At 35.4% G+C, this 21,841-nt stretch overlaps 2 protein-coding genes across 6 annotated transcripts; one reads left to right on the forward strand and one right to left on the reverse strand.

Moving 5' to 3' along the window:
• Window positions 1–11: 11 nt before the first annotated feature.
• Window positions 12–10,431, reverse strand: LOC137393400 (BRCA2 and CDKN1A-interacting protein-like). Of its 2 annotated transcripts, none has more exons than XM_068079942.1 (7): window positions 10,132–10,431; window positions 9,936–10,010; window positions 6,664–6,741; window positions 4,442–4,543; window positions 2,826–3,007; window positions 1,569–1,743; window positions 12–685 (listed from the first exon to the last, which is right to left on the reverse strand). In XM_068079942.1, the coding sequence occupies exons 1-7, from the start codon at window positions 10,291–10,293 to the stop codon at window positions 503–505; spliced, it is 957 nt and encodes a 318-aa protein (XP_067936043.1). In that variant the 5' UTR covers window positions 10,294–10,431; the 3' UTR covers window positions 12–502. The 2 variants fall into 2 exon arrangements, with proteins under 2 accessions (XP_067936043.1, XP_067936044.1); XM_068079943.1 differs by having other exon boundaries at window positions 560–699; window positions 1,582–1,743.
• On the forward strand, window positions 9,469–21,792 carry LOC137393399 (decapping and exoribonuclease protein-like). Of its 4 annotated transcripts, none has more exons than XM_068079941.1 (2): window positions 9,469–9,579; window positions 20,505–21,792. In XM_068079941.1, exon 2 carries the CDS (start codon window positions 20,599–20,601, stop codon window positions 21,790–21,792), a length of 1,194 nt encoding a protein of 397 aa, XP_067936042.1. In that variant the 5' UTR covers window positions 9,469–9,579; window positions 20,505–20,598. The 4 variants fall into 4 exon arrangements, with proteins under 4 accessions (XP_067936042.1, XP_067936038.1, XP_067936040.1 ...); XM_068079937.1 differs by lacking the exon at window positions 9,469–9,579 and adding an exon at window positions 10,468–10,607; XM_068079939.1 differs by lacking the exon at window positions 9,469–9,579 and adding an exon at window positions 10,471–10,593.
• Window positions 21,793–21,841: the final 49 nt, after the last annotated feature.

A 21,841-nucleotide genomic window follows, 5' to 3' on the forward strand; every position in this document is an offset into this window, starting at 1 on the left:
TCAAAATCATGCGTGTCATGAACTGCAATTTATTCTGTGATGGAAATGTAGTCTAAAGTACTAAATTCTTTAGAAAGAAACTGATATTACAAGAGTCTCTACATTTAGAATGTACATATGGATACAATAAGTAGGTGTATTTCACACAGATGCTGACATTTCAAGAAATCAATAAAAAGTTGTGTACGGGTATATGGAGATATTAGCTGACAATTTGTCAGTTATATGATGGTTGTTGTCTTTGCAATAGTAAATTTCACCCGCACCCTTAAGAGCTTAAACATTACAACTCCCGAAATTCAATGCAATTCTTTTTTATGGAATTTTCCATACAGTGCGCCTCATTGAATCATTTATAACTAAGCATTACTATCAGCACACATAGGTGGAGACAGAGGAATGCCAAAAGCAACCGACAGCGCTACAAGAAACCATAGTAAAATGACTAGCAGGTATTATATTAATAATGAACTAAAGCAGGCTGTAAAGAGGTGATGTCAGTTCAGGTATTGGATTGGCTGAGGTGCTGGTGGATCTTATTCATAATGCCAGTTAACTTGCCTGACCTAAATACAATCACTTCTCTAATTGGCTCGTACTGATCCTCTAGCTCCGAGTCCCACTGCTGCACGACACCGCTGTCCCTCTCACCGGCTACCGAGTACGATGCCTTCAACTCAGCTGCCTGCAATACCCGATCTTTGGCTTGCATCAATTATATTCAGCAAAACCCTACATGTCCACGGAGAGTAAAGGCCAAACTCTAATACAGCAAAGAACTGGTTGAGATAATGCTTTGTCACTACATTTTATAAGATTGTTGAGAAAGATTTTTAAAAGTTATCTTATCCATATATTTTCACATCTCTAAACAATTTATCAACAACTAATGGTGTAGAATAAATAACAAACAACTGTACGCTAAGATTATGGATGAAACTGGACATGATTTCTGCAGACTCCAGAGTTGCAACACCAACTGCATATATAAATATACATATACAGAGAAGACAACTTCAAATGACAGCTGCCATATAAACGTAAGCACTGACAGAAGGCAAAACCTGGCCTACTCCAATAATGTTTTATATTCGATTTTGAAATTAGATTCAGTGCTTTTTATTAACTAAAAACAATAATGAGAGTAACATTGCATAACAAACTTTATATGGGATAGAACGAAATATTTAAGATCAGACCACTGCATAAATATCTGAGTTGAGACTCATTTTGGAAACTTCAGCTCAGAATCTATTGGTTAGAACTCCAAAAGTTGTCTACATGCGCCTTTTAAAATTTAGTTTCCAGTTATCCAATATGCAGTCATCATTTAAATTTGAGAATATATTCCACACCATTCGGAGGGGCGGCTAAATGAGACCACCTCAGAATTGGACTTGTTACCTCACTGAAGCATAAGCTAACTTCTTCCTCTTACAAATTAACCTATCGCTCTCTCTCTCTCTAATAAATCTGGGTACAATATTAATGAGCCCTGCAATGGCTAACCATAAAACTAGCAGATAAGAAAACCTTGTGAACTCAGTCAAAAGCATAAGACAACAGACCTCAGCAAAAAACTCCTCCTCGGCGTTGCTGTAAATCTCTGGGTCCAAAGGCTTCTTCGACCGCCTCTTTTTACCCGACTTCCCAGACACTTTCATCCTGAATTTCTTAGCGATCAGCACAAAGTGTGAGCAGTTGTAGTCGTCTCCCTTCTCATTAGCTGTCTGCATCTCCTGCCTGAGGAGAATATGTGGCTGCAGGTATTTAAAAGGAAACCCAGCACTGTATAATTGAGGTATGTCATTCTAATGAACCATCAGTAAAATGGTAGACATTTGTCTACCATTTGTCTACAGAGCACATAACTCTTAGTTTTACTGTTTAACACACTACGATAAAACCAGCACTGAGAGTTATAGAGACATAGCTAGGCTAGCAATAGATACATAGCTAGGCTAGCAAAAGAGACATAGCTAGGCTAGCAATAGAGACATAGTTAGGCTAGCAATAGATACATAGCTAAGCTAGCAATAGATACATAGCTAAGCTAGCAACAGATACATAGGCAAGCAAAAGAGACATAGCTAGGCTAGCAATAGAAACATAGCTAAGCTAGCAAAAGGGACATAGCTAGACTAGCAATAGAGACGTAGCTAGGCTAGCAAACGAGACATAGCTAGGCAAGCAATAGAGACATAGCAAGGCTAGCAATAAACACAGATAAGCTAGCAATGGAGACATAGCTAGACTAGCATATGTATTTGGTTACACCAATTTTATGTACATGTATTATAGTTCATCATTTTTTAACCTTGGACAGTTATGGGCTCTACACATAGTCTCCTGATCATGGCCACCTGATACTAGTAACCATGAGCATACATAATACAGTTCAACCGTTGATGCCCGGGCATGCACCTGGCCATACACCCCGGCCAGAGAATTGAGTAAAATGACAACATACCTATCATATGAGTGATAAAAAAGGTTTTCGTGACTAATTTCCGACTGTCTGAAACAAAGTTCCCTATAAGCCTCAGACGACAGAAAACCTAACCGCTCAAAGCAATAAATGATTTACCTGTAGTTAGTCGAATAGAGAGCTGGCTACATAACCATGACTGTATGTTTGTCGTTGACCTATGTTACTGCTCATAGGTAAGCGTCTCAAATGGTTATAAATTATTTTATGTGAAAATTAATCTTGAGAAAAGTGAATTTGTCTTCTCCTGACAATGTTCACAAAATTCATAGACTAAGCTGCAGCTACGCCTCTATTAAACATTCCTAGATAAGCCATTTCAACTAAGGCTACCAACCTGAGTGATGAGAAAGAAGGCTCAGCAATCTGTGGAGGTATGTTAACAAATCTTTCATTAACGATAAATCCGATGTTGTTTGCTGGGTCATCAAGAATCGATCGCAGTCGAGCGACAGCTTGTTGCTCATTGGACAACTTTTCCAGAAGATGTTTCTTCACTTGATCAGCAAAAACTTTCTCCTAAAGCACAAAACATGACTAATAAATATACTTTTACAGCCAACACGGCTAGCTGAAAAGTTATGATGTCAGAAATAGCAGACAATATTATTAATCCATTTTCATATCCTTAGACAAAATGACTACATGTGAACACTCAAAAATACAGACCATGAAGCTAGTTTCCTAAGGTACAAACTGTTATATATGCAATATTGCATCATTATTGCATTGTTATTGCGTTTTTATTGCAATGTCCCGAAAGTGAGAGATGTTTTTATTACATAAATTTTAATTGTGTTTTTTCCAAGTCTAGTGTTATAAAAACAGACATTGCATAACGCATTGCTTTTATCTAATCACAAATACAAAAGCAGGTAATGCTGTGGATATATTAGCTTATATTTTTCCTACAGAATTTTTTTGCTTGTTCTGCCCAAGTTAGTTTTTGCCAAAAAGATTTTGGATGACGTACACTCAGTAATTTTGTTGTGAAAGCTAGAGTTTTGATCACAGAACTTCAATCGAACATTCTTTAAAATCAGCAGAAAATTCTGTACAAAAACCGATGAATTTAAAGTATAAAAGCAAAGTTTAATGTTTTTTTTCCAGTTTAGCAATACTGGCTTCAAAAGAAGAACGCTATCATTTTCACAGTTTTACTAGAAGACAGAAGTCCTCTAATATAGTTACCGGAAATATCTGAAGCTCAATATTGAAGAACTCCATGAGCTGTAAAAATATGCTTAGGTTTACAATTTTGTTAATCCATCCTAAACAAGAAATGAAAAATTTTGAGATTGCGACATCACGTTTGTTGTGAATTCTGAGCAAGAAGGAAACTAACTAATTTGTTTTGGAAAAATGATCACACAAAAAATTGTTATGCTACCACCCTGTTTTATAAAGGATTACCGTCAGAACAAACAACATACGCAAGCCGCCTTACCATCCTTCCATAGTGGAAGAGTTAAAGGAACCATTATGTAGGCAGCACTACAATCTGTGGTCAGCATTATTGGAACGCACCATTGAGCAAAAGTAAAATCTACATTTAGCCTTGACAAAAATTAGAAAATCAAACAGTTATCACGGATCATGTTTGCTAAGATTATTGATTGGTGACAGCAGCACGACCTTCACATTTAACAAACATTGTGACAGAGCAGACAACTTTACATTAATCTAGAGTAGTCTCCTCGTGATGATCTCTACACTAACCTTATTAATAGAGTTAAAGCTGGAAAAATGACAGCAAAGAATTTTGTTGAATAGTATTGACACTTTACGTATCAACAATAGCAACAGGCAGGAGAAGGTAACTCATCACACCTGAGAAATCGCCTCTTACTTTAAGGATTGGGTTCATTTACGACTTCTAATGAGCATCAGGTATGAAGAACTAAGCTGGTATGTATTCAGATGATACTAGTAGAACAAACACAGCTCATGTACCTTAGTGTTACTTATGTTCAGGCATGAGATGACTCCATACACCTGATTGTAATCGATGTCATCTTCTTCCTCCTCTTCCTCCCCATCCTCTTCGAAATATTGCTGTCAGAAAACTTGATAATATATATACGAGTAACGAAACTGGAAACAAAAAGAGAAATTCCGATGATGTTAACATTCAAAATGGAGTATATTGCTGCCGCTGAACAGGTATAACTAGTATGTTCGTGTTTAACTCAGTCTGCCAACTCACAAATCTTTAATTTACTATTTCATGTTAGTAATATTAACTAAACTTAAACCAAATACAAAAAGGTGAGATTGCGTGAGTCTGATTTTGCAGAACTGAAAGATGTGCAAAAAAATTTGGTATAAAGTAGTAAAATACAAATGTGTTAACTTGTTCTTAAACTTACATTCAAGGTCAATTCCGCAAAAGAACCAACAACTTCATAGCAATCATGTTAACGTACATGTGAATACATGTATGTATTCACAAACATGTATTTGAACATATATATATACATATACAGTCAAACTCGGATAGCTCGCCCTCGGATAGCTCGAACACATGGTTAACTCGAATGGATTTGGTTGGTCCGCTTCCACGCAATGATAAATTGCTTTTCATAACTCGACCTCAACTTCGTTAACTCGAACAGTTTTTTTGCCCAACGGCTACTGAGACGGTTGTTATCGCTTTGAAATATCACTTTATTCCAAGCAAAAGAAATAAACATCAACTTTTAGTAGTTCATAGGCGTCGTTATTACCATCATCGGCAATATTTTCATTAACTACTTTTTTAAAGGTATGCAAAAAATCAAATTTTACCAAACATCCGCTTAGCGATGGTTCTTCGAAGGAAAGGAAAAGCGAAGTAACCTTCGGATAAACTTAAAGAAAAATCGGCAAAATTGATCTTGATTAGAACGCTCAAAAGAAAAAGATGTCTTTTCTTCTGAGCATTTCAACAGCGATCAAGTTTTGCCAATTTTCATCTGAAAACGTCCTGGCAGTCACATCACCTAAAACAACAAACAAATCTCAAGTAATAGAAAAATCTCTATACTTTCTGATAAAATTTTTTTAAACTTCACATTAGAAGCGTTTAATTTGAAACAAGCCACTTGTGCTTTTGATTTACCATACTTTTCGGACTATTAGCCGCTACTTTTTTCTGACGATTTGAGCCATGCGGCTTATATAAGAGTGCGACTATTCTGTGGGTTTTTCTTTCATCACTAGGGCGCATTAAACAGAATCTCCGGTTAGTGCGCCTCTAGCGGTGAAAGAAAATACGAAACAATGCCTAACGGTACTGTTCCGTTAGACACTAGGTTAAAAAGCGTCGTTTTAAACAGCAAAGTTGCTGCCGCGTTAAAAGCACCGTCCTGAGTTCTGCGGCCTATACAAAGGTGCGGCCTATGTATTGTTTTATTATCGTTTTTCGGAAAATATAGCAGATGCGGCTTATATAGGGGTGCGGTTTATAGTCCGAAAAGTACGGTATATATAATTTGTATATGTATATGTATTTACTAAAAAATACATGGACTTGTGATAGTGCTCTGATAACTTGAACGCTCTGATAACTCGAAAACTTTCGCTCGGTCTCGTGAAGTTTGAGTTATCCATGTTTGACTGTATATATGAATGACCAACCACTAATCTAAGGCCCCTATTCTGCTACACAGAACTTTGGGCCAACAACTTAAAAAACTTGTTTTGACCGTGCAACAGTATTCGTGTAGCACTCAGACTCAACACATTCAACTTTGACCTTTGGTGCTTACCAGAGTGATAACATTTAATAGGCTAACAATAACTATCATAGATAACCTGTGGTATTGTCAGATGTATCTCAGTCAAGGCTATCTGGAAATCTGAAACAAAGCGCCTTATCTTTGAAATAGACAAATCAATTCCATTTTATCATTGTGTTGCTGTTATCAGCCATCTCCTTTAACGATTTTGACGATGTTTACAAGGAGATGTTTGCATTATATAATTACTATGATTTCTATACCCCTACATACAATTTTTCACCATACGATGCTAACCTTGAAACGAATTAAAATCATATCCTGAGGGTGCACTGTGTAACATTGTAATCAAGCACACCTTTTTCCATACGATTAAGGTGTAACGGCATATCAGCTTGCATATCGGCGAAATGGAAACTTTTCCGTAACTCTACCTACTCTACCTAACAACTTTACCTTGATCACACTTCCTACGTTGAGACTGAGAATCCAGTTGGTGAGTCCAGAGATGTGCACATTCGATTTGAGAAACAGCTAAAATTAAAAATACAAAAATTGAGTTTCCTTTGACTCCAAAAAATTTGTCTTAAATTATCATAAAATATATCAAGGCATTCAAGACGAGAAATGAAACGTAATCTTAGGAAACCAGACAAACAATAAAATACTACAACAGTCATAGGCCTACTTCTACATACCAAAATTATTCTTGCTTCACAAGTTAACCCTTTGAACCCTGATGGCCGGTATTCCGGCGTGTGTATCAAAAAACCTAATGGTCGGAATACTGGCATCTGCATGGCTCTGTTTACAAATGCCGTTTCTAAGTAACGGTGTGAACCAATCAAATTAATTCTTGCACAGGGCACCAGAAATTTTACTTCCATAACTGTTTTCAAATGTCTTTATCTACTTCCTTCGTTATAATAACGAGTTTACTGGGACGATATCGCGAATAAATTGATACGACCTGTTTGTTGGTATGTTATGGATGATTGTGATGCAGATGAAGAATGATGCTAAACATAATTTTGCAGATAATTTTGAGTCATAAAATGATGATGAATGTGTGCTCAACGAATATGATGTTAATGTAAAAAATTTTCAAAATCATACGAATTTTTATCATTTTAGCCTGAGAACTTTGAAGCACATTTTTTTCCATTTGATGGCATTTGCTGCTGGAAGCTTTTACCGAATATCATTGGATTATTAGCATATTTAGATATATTTAATAAAAGTTTCAAATTTTCCTATCTTTGTACAAATTGCCCATGGATACTAACACACATTGACAAGGACGGCCAGGGTTCAAAGGGTTGAGACTATTGAAGTTGAAGCAAACATTTCCATACAACTACACTTTATTTGATTTCATATGTCCCACAGCACCAAAACCAAAGGGCTAACACTTCAATAGCAGTAAAAATGCCTTGTACATGTATAGCTATAAGTAAGTGAAAACTAGGTATAAAAATTAAAATAAAGGTAAGAAACAAAGTTAATAGAGTAATAATTGGTAGAGAGGTTCTTATTGTGACATCTCCATAAAGGCACAAAGATAGGCGTATAGACAATGCAAACGTTGAGAGGTGGAGATGGCAACATAACTTACTCAACTTACACTAGATAAAACTAAATTAACGCAACTTAGCCTATGTATACTCTTTGCTAATAATAATATTTCATTACTAACTTTCTCAAACATTGTCCATATTCACATAAAAACTTGAATGCTTGCAAAAACTCCAAATCGTGTGTCTTGAATCATGAAAAGATTGAAAGTGAGAATCAAAACCCGAACTTCAAAAAATTCTAAAGTATAATGGCAGTAACATCTATAGCTACCATAAAACCTCTAACTGCATGCCATGGCACTCTATTTTTCAATCCTTCTTCTTTAGTGGCGGTCAATTGGAGATGGCGTTCAAATGAAGGCTGGGGTTGTGTTTTTCAAATGACTCGTCAAAATTATTTGTGAAGTGAATCCCGCCTATAATTTGCCCTCTCTTTTCGGTAGATTGATATTAAACCTTTTGGATGCTATAAATCTGCCAACTTACCTCTAACTTGTCAATGATCTCTAAATAAAATATGCATTGGGAAGCCAAGAAATATCTCTACCAGTTGTTATCCATTGCTTGCAATTGATCTGTGGTGATATTATAACCTGTGCCTTGTTTTGCAATTTGTTGGAGTTGCAGTTTGCTTGTTTTCAATTTTTTATTTCTCTCTAAATTTGAATTCATATTTTTATTTTATATCGATATTTACCAATGTTAAATAAAAGCTCATTGTACTCATTGATATGTTGGCTACAGTTTGCAAGCAAAACTAGCTTTTTATGTGCAATAGAAGAGGAGTTACGAGCATTGATCCATTGTAAGCCGTGTTAAGATAACCGCGAGAATGTGATTAAATAATACGATAGAGATCTGTAAATTTATAAGTTATATAATGATAATCTATTAAATGACACAAATATATATTCATGAACAAGTGACATAAACAAACCATACTTAGAATACATGTAGAAACAAAAACCAACATTTCTAAAACAAAATTATTTGCACCGTTTGCTCATATAGCTGCACATTTAGATTGTTGCTTTCGATGAGACAAACATCTTCTGGCTACCCAACACCTTCCACAATGTCTTCTGACCTCAACTCTACTTCTGCACTGCTGAAGTAGTCGATATTAGAGTCCAAACAATTTTTTGGCTGAGCAAAACTTTTACGCGTTGCATTTAGCACAAATGCAATGAGTCAAAGTTTACTCATTGGCCAAAGGTTACAGTTTGCTTGCTAACCATGACCTTTGGCCCAAAACTAGTCATTCATCTACCACGCAAATGTAAACCGTTTTTATCAAGTTCTATCAAGTATCAAGGCCGCGTTAAAAAAGGAACTACTATTAGCTTGAGGCAGTTATTAATTATTTTTATGGTGTTGCTTTCAAAGTTTTAATGAAGAAACCCAAAAGCTTTGGAATTGGACAACAAGATAATTAATTGTTATTGATATAAACGATTCATTATTAATAGCCTACAATTTTGTGGATACTTCTACTGATTAATTGATATTATGGGCTCGTAAAGATCAAATAATGTCAAGTGGCAGTCACATGGGGTTGGCTTTCAATTATAGAGTGGCGCTCTATCTTTCAACCCTTTTCTCAGGGTGGTGGTCAATTGGAGGAGGCGTTAAAATAGAGGTGGCGTTCAATTAGAGGTTTTACGGTGAGTTAACTTGAACTTCATGTAGTGTACATATGACTATGTGGCGCGCCACACCTCAATCATCACCTCTACCTATGCGCCACTACTCTGATAAATAGCCAAGAGGAAGCTTTCTTTCGCCTGCCTATAGGGTAATGCAACAATAAAAAATAGTGCATTTGTTGCAATGCTGTGTGGAATCACTTGCAACACTCACTGACTGACTGACAAGCTATCATAGGTTTTTAAACTGTATAATTAATTAAATGCGTTACATTATAATCTGATTAGAATATTGGATGCAACATTTGTGTTTTTTTTGCATACAAAGCAAGTATTGGAACGAATTAAATTAAAGGGTTTGGCTGTACCTATGACTAATGGTAAATTTCTACATGAAATAGATACTTTGAAAATACACACAATAATTAGATCTAACGTACTGAGTCTAGAATGAAGGAAGCAAAACAATTACAACTTATGTTCATCATTATACTCACAGGCTTACCTGCAGAAGAAGCTGTCTTATTCCATGGAAGTCCATTTCTTCAGGGTTTCGAGCTTCAAATTCTACATTGATCTTCTACAAAGAGGCAGTTAAGCCACGTCGTATTGTCAATTTGACAACAGTCGTTCGAGGATATCGCAAAGTATGCGGAAAAACAAGAGATATTCAGCATTTAACTACCAAATTATAAGCTAACCTCTTGTGTATCCATTTCATCTTCTTCCTCATCAGAACTAGAACTCATCGAATCGGACGCATCCATAACGTCTTGCTCCATATTCATGTCGTCATCTGCGAGTGATGGGTTATTTTGTCCATTTTCTTTTTCAGAACACGTTTTCTTCTTCGTAGAAGCCATGTTGTTGCACACTTGTTTGAAATGGTTCGGACATGTAGCCTTTGTCTTACAACGTGGATAAGCTCACCAACGGAAAGTTTTCATTGAACTCAGGCATGTAGCCTTTGTTTCATAGGTTTGCTTTTTTATTTCGCTAACATTTCGGTAACCATTCCAGATTTTGTAGGATTTCACTTCAACATATCATATGAATAACGACCGAAGTATATACATGGGCAATGACTATAAGCAGGAACGTCTCTGAAACGAAGTAACAAAAGAATTGAAGCCTTCAAGAAGATATTGCTTCTGACATTGTGTGTTAGTTCATATTAGTATGTATGTAATTATACAACTTTTGGTCTCTTTCTACAAAAGAATCGTGTTGCGTTCAACTGTAACATTTGCCGACGGTACAATCTTCGATAATTCTGCACTACTTGGTCGGTTGAAGAAGAAAGGCCTTCTAGCACAGTCAGGAAGTTATTAGCATAATAGGATTAACCGTGGGAAAGGCGGTATTTTGTAGGCTAACATTTTGTAAACTATTACCCGCAATTTTTTGTACGTCTTTCAAATGACTAATTGAGACATTAGTTGCTTTTGCATGTCGATGCCAAAAAAGATGCATGCATATTTTAGACAATTACGAGAAATGGCCTGAAATGTATATGTATTCTACGTATAAGACCATGTTCAACAACATGGCGTTAAGAGATTGTTTCACTTCAACATGGCCCAACAGGGCCTCTAAGTAGTTTTGTAATGTTTATTTTTCCATAAACTAGGTGACAGTGCTTTACCTATTAGTATGTTAGCTTTTTCCATCGCCAATAACTTCAATTTGTGTCCCAACTTTTGCTGAGAAGCTGAACATAGTAAATTCATGTACATTGTAGGCCTACATGGTTTCTGTTGTCAGAGGCCAGATGTTTCAACCACTCTACCATGTTGTTATCAAAAGTCACTGATGTTATTCTAAAATTTCTAGCTTGAAATTTAATTTCGTATGAAACAATTAGGAATTTTAAACATCATGCCAGGATTTTTATATTGATTACATATCAAGTACAGTGGACCCTCACCATATGATTTAAATTCGTTCCAGTGTTGGCATCATAAGGTGTAAATTTTGCATAGACAGGTATAGAAACCCATTGTGAATGTCTAATGCAAACATCCGTTGGTGAAAATCATCAAAATTATGTATACATACTGTACATATTAAAAATTAGTAATTAATAAAATAATATGTTACCCTTAGTAACTATAGTTACCTACAGGAACTTTAGTGTATTTATTGGTTATGATCTGCGATAAAATGTAACGTTACAGTGTAATATACATGTGCAGTAGCTACGTACCGTAGTGAGTTCTTACTTTCAAGGCAGAAGTATAACATAAACGTTGAATTTAGCTTTCTGAACACATACTTGAAGCTAAGTTTTATTATGTATTTTAAATTATTTTACTGAAGTTCAACTTTTTTATTGCTCAAATTTTATCACCTATAGGTTTCCGGGTTCGTCCTCACAATTACTAATAACGCCAAAATTTGTGAGATTGAATGTCTTATCTCTTCCATTTATTTTATCACTCATCTGTTTCAGGTTTCGTTTTCATAATAACCAATAACAAATAACACCGAAGTGATCGAGATCGAGCATTGTATTTTTTTCATTAGTTGTTAGAGGGATTTTGGCGAATGGCATATCAGCATTTTTTTTATTCCGACATCAGCACTCCGACTGCCAATTTTGAAGTTCGAGAGAAATTTTTGTTGGTTTTGTATCGTAAAAAATATTTCGTATGGAGAGGGTTAAAAATCAGTGTTCCATATCGCAGGGCAAAAAAATCATGTAACAGGGTCATCGTAACCTGAGGGTGCACTGTAAGTCTATTACAAGTTATAAGACATTACCATAAAGACCTTGTAATCTCTGCATTTACAGATTGTTGACATAATATTACATCTAGTTAAGTTAAAACTCTGCTAATCTCTCATGACCACTCTTTGTGTAGTTAGTCAGGCTAAAATTACCATGGAGAAAATTTGTATTTGGTCTGGAGATGTTTTAGAAGAGGGTTGCAACATTTTTGTTAACAGTAAAACACAATCTCTTCTTTAAACCAGTGACTGAAGCATATAGTCATCTCTAAACTAGTAAAGGCTTTAGAAGTTTGTTTTAACAAACTTGTGTTTTAATTTAATTTTAACAAATTGTTTTAACAAAGGGTTAAAGCCCTTTTCAACTGCTTTCACTCTAGTTCCTTGAGAATTTTCCGTCAAAAATGCTAAACCATGTTCCAAGCCTTTTCAATTCTAAAGGATAGTGGATAGTTATATTTATCTATGAGCCAGCTGACTAGTTCCCATTTCTTTGAATTACGCAAAATTTTACCATCTGTTAAAACCCAACACTCTTATAATAGCGGACAATCTTCCAAAACAAGCTATCTCAAGTCAATTCAATATTTGTTATCCGGAAGTTACCAGAGAGCACAACTCACGATTATTTTACACTCCGATGAGTGTTGAAAATTCATTCGCAAAATGAAGCTGCTGTTGTTGCTATAGAATGCAATGGGCTACAAATTGGCATAATGTGTATACAAGTAGGGAATAAAATAGATTGTGCCAAAATGCACTAATGACATTACAGGCTGTTGTTTGCTAGCTGATATACATGTAGCGGTCAAATATACTTGTGGCTCATCAGCTGGCCTGTCTGAACTCCATTTCATCAAAAGATTTGAAAACAGAAAAAAAAAATGATGAGGCCCAAACTGCGCAGTAGCAAAAACAAGCCCCTTGAGGAAACTCTCCTCATTGGCTGATCACTGCTTTAGTAGTAGTATTACTAGATATACATAAAACACAAGTAGTCTTTGTTAGCTGCTCTAGATGTGAAAGAAGAGCACATTTACATCATGTGTGTTGACTTCATGAATTTATTATCACTATGAGAACTGTTAGCCTTGCTGTGCGATGTCTGAACATAGATAAAACATGTCACCCGACTTTAACTACACTATAGTGGAACACTAAACAATGTGACCACATTCGCTCTGCTACATAGCTACACTCTACACTCAATATGTACACTCATATCTAGTTAAAATCAAAGCATCTAAGTTAACGTTTAGTTGTTAAACCATGGGCTGTGAAATTCGTTGGTGGTTTGAAGAAGTGATTGACACGAGATATAACATAGAAGATGAGCCATGGTTAAAATTTTGTGTCAGATAACATGATGCTTACATGAACTCGTAAACATGCGTGAATTTGATGTTCATTTAAAAATTTTCTTCGAAATTCGGGACCAAGTTGTTTTTACTTTATAATCATAAATCGTAATTTTAAATTGTATGAACACAAAAATTATTGGATTGAAGTGTTTCAGTGCATAACTGTTACACTCACTGACACTGCAAGTCTGATTGGTGCACGTACTTTTACTTACACCCATATTTAACAAGCGTAACGATCGTTTTCCACGTGGTGGATATCTACTCCTAGTTTCGTTGCACCTTTCCTGTTTACCATTTGTTTGTTGGGATTATTGCTAGCAATATTATTTTATGGATGGTATAATCAGTTTTTTTCTCCGTCTGATTTTTAAAAACATACTAGCTACTATAGGTGACATCAAGACAAATAACAAGATATATTGTCTCCTTGCGTCAAAGCATCTAGAATCTGTTGTGAGTCCATGTTTTTCACTTTGCGATATATCAAAATTTAAACATGTTGTTTTGTTAAAAATCTTACAGTATTGCAATCACTTTAAAAGTATGTTTTCACAATATCACTCTGTAAACAACTTGGTGTTTCATATAAAAAAAATTTTAAGAGTTGTTCCTCTAAGACTATTATTTCATTGGGCCAATTTGTGCACTAAACATATCTGACTGGAATTAACCCACTCAGGACTGTTCCCGAATACCTCGGGAAGAGTTGTGCTCTCCAGGGCCCATTCCCAAAGTACTCGGGTTAAACTTTGATTTGCTCTATTGCTTAGCTGTTTAGGTACATCGGTTTTATTCATTCACCAAACGAAGTTTAAGAGTCTGGGCATCATTTTGATACCAAATATGTGATTGGACAAGAAAGTTTTAGCTAACAAATTATGTGATAGATATCAACTGTTTTGGAAATTTGATGATCGCCATTTTGGAAAAGGTTTTTCCGAACGATGGCAAAATTTTTAAGTGAATTAGATGTGGTAATCAGCTCAGGGGAAGAAAATAGCAACAAAAGTAATGTTCAAGAAGAAAATGAGAATTTTCTGATGGAAGAAGGTAAGTTTTATGTGGCTATTTATAGAATTTTACCGAAAAAAAAACGATAAAAGGCCGAATTTTTTCTTGTGAATTTCTAACAAACTTTATTCTAACAGTGTAAGATATGGATTTTTTTCATGATACACATGATTATAACATTTTCAATCCAATAAAATTTAGATCTTTTTGCAGCATGAACTCATCACTCTATTACCCCATAATAAACAATAGTTTTATGATTTCCTTGTAGAACTACAAGATAATAAAAATTTCTTATTTCATTTATATCCAATTGTTCAACCCACAATTAGTCAAGCATATAGTTCTCAACCTCAACATCTACTATAAACTAGCCCCAACCACTAGGCTCTAATATTGGTCGATAGGGGACACTTACCACAGTAATCATCTTCATGACTTTTTGTGTTTATATTTACAGTATTAAAAAATATTTGCAATTTGTATTACCAATTGTTAGCTGCAGTAGACTACTTATTTTCAATGTGTTATCAGGTATTTACCCTCAAAAGCTACTAAAGCACAATTTTTTTAGGCTGTATCATATTTGCTACATGAAGGTGAAGACAGTCAAGGGCTTGTGAGTGATGATGCCGTTGATGATGAGCCTAGGGCTTCAACACCAATATCTGATGAATACTGCATCAACTAACTTATAATGGCAGCAAATATGCATGTGTAGTTGGCATCAAATAACTCTCACCGTGTCATAATTTTTTAATGAACACACCCTTATTATACATGTATATATTGTTTCGTTTTCATGCATATTCATTTTTACTGTATTTTTTACAATATATTTTACTGTATTTTTACACCTATTTTTTTGCTGGTAATTGATTGTCTGTTAGCTGGTAACTTGAGTATTTTTTATGCATAATATATTCATAATAACCTCTGCAATGCATTTCAATATAAATTAACAAATTGTTTGATTATATAATTGATAAAACTGTCAGTGACGTAGTGTTGGTTAGAAGCTAGTAACACTTGTTCTATTGCTCGGAATTGAGAAATCTTTTTTTTATTTGCTGCTGATAAAGTTTGCTATCAATCTAACATAGGTCCAACAATGTCAGTATCAAAAAACTGCTTGTGAGCTGCTACGAAACATGAAAAACAATTTTGATAAAAAAAAAATTCACAGAATTATTAGAAATTGTGGTCAGTAGAATTTGTACAGGTGCACAAAAATTTATATCACATTGTAGCCTGGAATGTCTTTGTTAAGCTGCAATAAACAAATCAAGATTATTTTGAAAAGAACTCTAGTTATACTCAATTTTGTGTAGCTCTATTTTAATTGTAAGGCTAGTGAAAAATTAATTGGGCTGGGGGAGCAGTCAACCAATAACTAATTAGTCCTGAATGGGTTAAGTCCGGAAAAGTGTTAAATTTTTGTAACATATCGGTAGTTTTGGAGTAAAAAAGTAGTTTTCAGTTTCACAGGGATTCTGGTATATAAACTATATGGTTACAGTAGGATTTGTATTTTTAGTTTTAAATTTTTAAGATGTTCAACCTTTTCAGACAATTTCATCCTCACTTTTTATTTGGAATGTTTTAGTTAACTTCACATATCTAAAGTATCTATTTTTACACATAAATTAAATGGAATGGAATTATTTTCCGGAATGGTTGCACAGCAAACAAATTTAAACTTTCTACGTCGAAAGCTTTAATTGGGAGCAGAAGCATAAGCATCTGAAGCTGCCAACAGAACCACTTCAAGCGTAATTGGCTTGCTTCAGTCTGGAACAACTTAAGCTTGCGTTTGATAGGATGACTGAACATTGTTAACTGTGACCTTTACATTATTCAATAACAACAGTCCATGCAATTGTGATTCCTATGACAACAAACAAAATCTCCTGACAATACTTGTATTACAGGAAATTGCTGGAATGATGTGTATTTTTCCAACTCAGTTTTATGGCTGATCCTTACAAATTCTGGATTATTTAGTTGCTTTAGCAGACGATAGTCGACCAGATTCAGCTACAGACCTTCGCATGAATCATAATAGCTTGTCATTGAATAACGCTCAGTTGTTATCATGGACCTCCATAATGGAAACTTGTTAACAAACATCTATTGGGGCTCTTTAGCTTAATTTTATGATATAGCCCTTGTCAGAAAAAAATTACATTTAGGCCCATTTATCATAGTAACATTAGAAAAGTACATCTAAAAAGTAACTGTTTTTTTACATACCTCTGTAGAAATGTTATAGAAAACTAGTGTACTGACAGTCCTGTACACTGTGAAAGATCATCATGTGTAATAAATATGTGCATAATTACTCCATAATACTGCGGCGAGGTGGTTGAGTGGGGCAGTTGGTAGTGTAGCTAGGCTGAATATCCAAGTTCGGGGATCTTTTTTTCGTAACCTTCTCAGGCCTCACGCGGATGGTCTGGGTTCTTATTATAGGAAAGATGACCAGCCGCTGTCTCACCTTACAGTACGGTGACAAATAATTGAGTACCTGAAGTTATTAGTCAAAAAAGCTGATATTCTGTACTCACAGTAGGGTTGTGGCAGATATTGAATATTGCTTGTTTCGTCTGCACTCCCTATAACTGCCATTTTGAACTTTTACTGCAGGCTACAACTTTCTTGTTTAAGGTTGACTTGCAACAAAATTTGCATTACAGTTATTTGGTATCAAAAGGTTCATCATGTCTACCCTGCTGTGTTGTAGGTTCAAAATATGTGGAAATTTGATTACAAGCTCTTAAAAGCTCAAAAACAAACAGTTAATCGCAGCCATAACGAAGACGGCCATAGATTGGAATCTCTCAAAACGGCTCAAATGTGACGTAGTTGAACGCGATGTGCCTCTGTTTACACTTTCAAGCAACCTCATTCGTCGAAATATTTTCACAAATAAACTTCACGCATCCAATAAAACCGTGTATATCGCCCTTATGAGTTCGTTTCATTATCATTGTAATGCCGTCACTTTGAGTGCTGATATCTCAAAACCTTGCCTAAAAATTAGTTTAATTTTTTAATTTAGTTTAATTAGTTTAATTTTTTAATCTTAGCTTGAAGGAGTTCATATCATCCTCTGATAAACATGAGAAGCCTGTTAGTCACCTGTGAAAGTCGAAAAAGGCTGCAGAAATTGTTCGTGTCATTTGGCGGAAATGTGGGTCACATGATCAGATTATGATTAGATGATTAGATCAAGCTGAAACGAAACTGTAAAGTAGCGAGCATCTATATTTGATAAGGGCTTTCTGGTAGAACCCGAAGTGTTTGTCATAAACTAGTGCTACAAGATGTTTTATATTGAGCCTTTTATTTGCCTTTCATTTCACGTGATGATATCACGTGTATCAAAATAAAGGATTCCAACCTACAGCCGTTTTTTTAACTGTTCATTTTAGAGCTTTTAAGAGCTTGTAATTACATTTCCACATATTTTGAACCAACAACACAACAGAGAAAGACATGGTAAACCTTTTGATACTAAATAACTGTAAAGTAAATTTTGTTGCAAGTCAACCTATACATCATTTTTTTTGACGTCATCAAGCCGTTTGCACATGCCCTCGTTCACGAAAAAGCCGCCTTATTTGTAGAAATCGATCGTTTTTTGATTTTTAGTACTTTTAAGTGTTGTTTTGATACTATAATAAAAAAATTGCAAACAAAAAATCGTTTTCAAATCATCATTGCAAAAGCTTCGTGTTTCTAATGATAAAATTGTCTATAAAGATGGCCGACAACGATAAAATGACGTCACGAAAAAACGAAGGATAGGGGCAGCCTTTGTCTAGAATTCCTGACCTGCAAACAACAGGTTGGGGTTCAATTACCTAAAAGGTCAAAGGTCACTGGTGGTGACAAGGAATGACATCTAACCTTAAATAGCTCTCCCCAACTGGGCATGTCTCCAGTTGTCAATGTACCTTTGTCATGTCTCCAGTTGTTGAGGTTCCCTTGCAACTGGACTCAGACATGTCCAGCCAAGATATCACAGACATTGTTTGCTTATTAAAACATGCGCAGTCTCTGCTTGCAGTAAGCTAAGCAGACATCATACTCAATCTTAGAGTGATTGCTCTCAAAAAAACTTCTTTGTCTATAAACCGGGATGTTTAATCTACTACACCGTAATACTATCAAGCTGTTCTGTCAAAATTTTAAATAGCATTAGTTCAAGGAGCTGACATATACCGTAAAACCTCTAATTGAATGCCATGGCGCTCTATTTTTCAACTCTTTTTCTATAATAGTGGTGGTCAATTGGAGGTGGCGTTCAAATAGAGGCCGGCGTTGTATTTTTGCAAATAGCTCATCAGAAGTTTGTGAAGATAAATTTAGCCCCTCTAGAGGCAAAGCGATTTCGCCTATGCATTTTGTCCTCCTTCCGGTGCAACGATATTAAACCTTTTGGATGCAATAAATCTGCTAACAAAACTCCAACTTGTCAAAGATATCTTAATAAATATGCATTGAGAAACCGAGAAATATCTCTATTAGTTGATAGGCCTATCTGTTTCTTGCAATTAACCTGCAATGATATTATAGCCTGTGAACTGCTTTGCAATTTGTTGGAGCTTTCAATTTTTATTTTAAAGGTAGACAACCCTAACCAAAATCAGATGATTTTATAGGTTATTGTAAACCTTTGATTGAACGCCACTTCTATTTGGACGTCATTGTGAGAGAAGGGTTTAAAAATAGAGCGCCTTTAATTGAATGCCACCTCCATTTGACTGCCACTTTGACAATCTTTGATCTTTGAAGAAATATTTTTATTTTACATCTTTATTTAACAATATTGCATCTAAACTCATTGCTATAGTTTGCAGCCAGACCTAGCGTTTTTTATGCAATAGAAGAGGAGTTACGAGCGTTGATCCATTCTAAGCCGTATTAAGATAACCGAAAGTACGCTATTAAATAATATGCTGTAAATCTGCAAATTTATAAGTTATATAATGATAATCGATCAAATGCTACAAATATACATATTCATGAACAAGTGACATAAATGAACTATACTTATATTACATGCAGAAACAAGAATTAACGTTTTTAAAACAAAAGTATTTGCATCGTTTGCTTGAATAGCTGTGTTCTGATTGTTGCTTTCACTGGAATGAACATTTACTGGTTGACCAATACCTTTCACAATGTCTTCTGACCTCAACTCCTCTTCTGCACTGCTGACCTAGTCGATATTAGCGCCTAAACAATTTTTTGGCAGAGCAATACATTTACGCATTGCATTTAGTACAAATGCAATGCGTAAAAGTTTTGCTCACTAAACGCAACCGTTAAACTAATCGTTCATCCCCATGATAAATGGAAACCATTTTTATTTACATGTATTTCAAAGTATTAAACATCAAGTATCAAAACAAGGAACTACTATTAGCCTGAAACAGTTATTAATTATTTCTATGGTGCTGCTTTCAAAGTTTTAGCGAAAAAAGAAGAAAAGCTTTGGAGTTGGACAAGAAAATTAACTGTTATTGATGTAAAAGTTTCATTATTAATACGATTTTGTGGACACTTTTCTTCTGATCAATTGATATCATGAGTTAGTGAAGATCAAAGATTGTCAAAGTGGGGGTGGCATTCAGTTAGAGGCGCTCTATTTATCAACTCTTCTCTCAGAGTGGTGTTCAAATATAAGTGGTGTTCAAGGTTTACGATAGCCTATAAAATCATCTGATTAGGGTTGTCTACCTTTATTTGGTGAACAGATAACTCTAAAAGATAAATTGAGGTTAGCGCTTTATTACTAGTGATACTTCTTTGAACCTAGTGTGCGTTTAATTCAAGATGGCTGAGTATAAACTAGCTTTAATAAGGCCCATTGCTTTATTTCCACCATTAATTATTTCATTTTTATTTCATTCATTACACCAAAAATTTTAATATATCATAACAGTATTCTAACTTTACAGGGTTGTGGCTCATTTGCTTGAGAGAGGGACAAAGATGTCCATTTTATATTACATCGTTCTTGAGCAACACCTGAGCTAAGATCTTTTGAAAGCTATGGCAGGCATCAGACAACATCATTCTTACTCAGAAAAAAATGATTACAATCAAAAACGATTTGGAAGAGAAATTGGTGCCCATGATTTTGACATCAACCTTCAAAGGCTGGAGTCAGTAGATTGCCCCAGGTTCAGCAGACCTGAAGAAGTGACAACATTTTCTGTAATTCCCAAAAGTTCTGCTGACACTGCTGACAGTTCGAATGAATCGCTACACAAATATGGAACTAACGGATGTTGTGCTCGTACATTGAGTAGCAATTCTCATGTTAATCGCCGAGACATATCTTTGCCGAAGTCTTTAAGCAGCCTCAAGTTTGACCTTAATGTTGGCTACGGCAAGCAGGTTGAAAAAGACCGTGATAATGAATTTTTAAACCTCCTTTTAATGTCTTTAGACAGAGCGAATTTAGTAGGCAAGTCTGAATTCGCTTGTTGGAGAGGCTTGTTTACTAAACTAGCTGCATCTCCATATGATGCAGCCGGCAGGTTTGATGATGGTCTTAAAGTGGTAGCTCAAAAAGTAGGGGGAGTTATCTATTTATATGAGTTTCCTACTGAGGAGTTTGAGGAAAAGCAGAAAGTTCTGGATGATCGTAATAAGGCTATGCAGTACTGGGGGATGAAGTTTGAATCCTATGTTACGGCCAAACGAGGAGAAAACCCTGTTACAGATGAGCCTATGGACTTCAACTATGAATATGGCTCAGTCGTTAGAGCTAAACTAGGGTCCCACTCTTTGGTTTTTGGAGGCGAGATTGACTGCGCTTGGCCACAGCATCCTACGCAGTACATAGAGCTAAAAACAAGCCGAGAATGCAGTCACGCTGGTCAAGAGCGATCATTTCGAAAGTTCAAACTACTCAAATGGTGGTTGCAGTCGTTTCTTATAGGCATTGAGGATATTTTATGCGGATTCCGCGATGACAATGGAATCGTGAGAAGTTGTGAATGGTATAAAGTATCAGAGATACCAAAGATAATAAAACAAGATCGGGACACTTGGAGACCCTCAGCATGTCTTGCCTTTCTGAACCAATTTCTTGACTTCATTAGAAGTAGTGTCACCGAAGAGCTTGTTCCTCATGTGTTTGCCAGGTTGGCCAATCAAAAAACATTTCACTTGATTGTTGATAAAGATGGTATTCACAAATTTTTACCAAGCTGGTTTATTGAGAAGTATACCGCCTAAATGCAAAAAACTTTGCATCTTTCAAGTTGATAAACAATTTGCTGTACAT

Source organism: Watersipora subatra, chromosome 4 (genome assembly GCF_963576615.1).
Source record: "Watersipora subatra chromosome 4, tzWatSuba1.1, whole genome shotgun sequence".
Classification (NCBI taxonomy): domain Eukaryota; kingdom Metazoa; phylum Bryozoa; class Gymnolaemata; order Cheilostomatida; family Watersiporidae; genus Watersipora; species Watersipora subatra.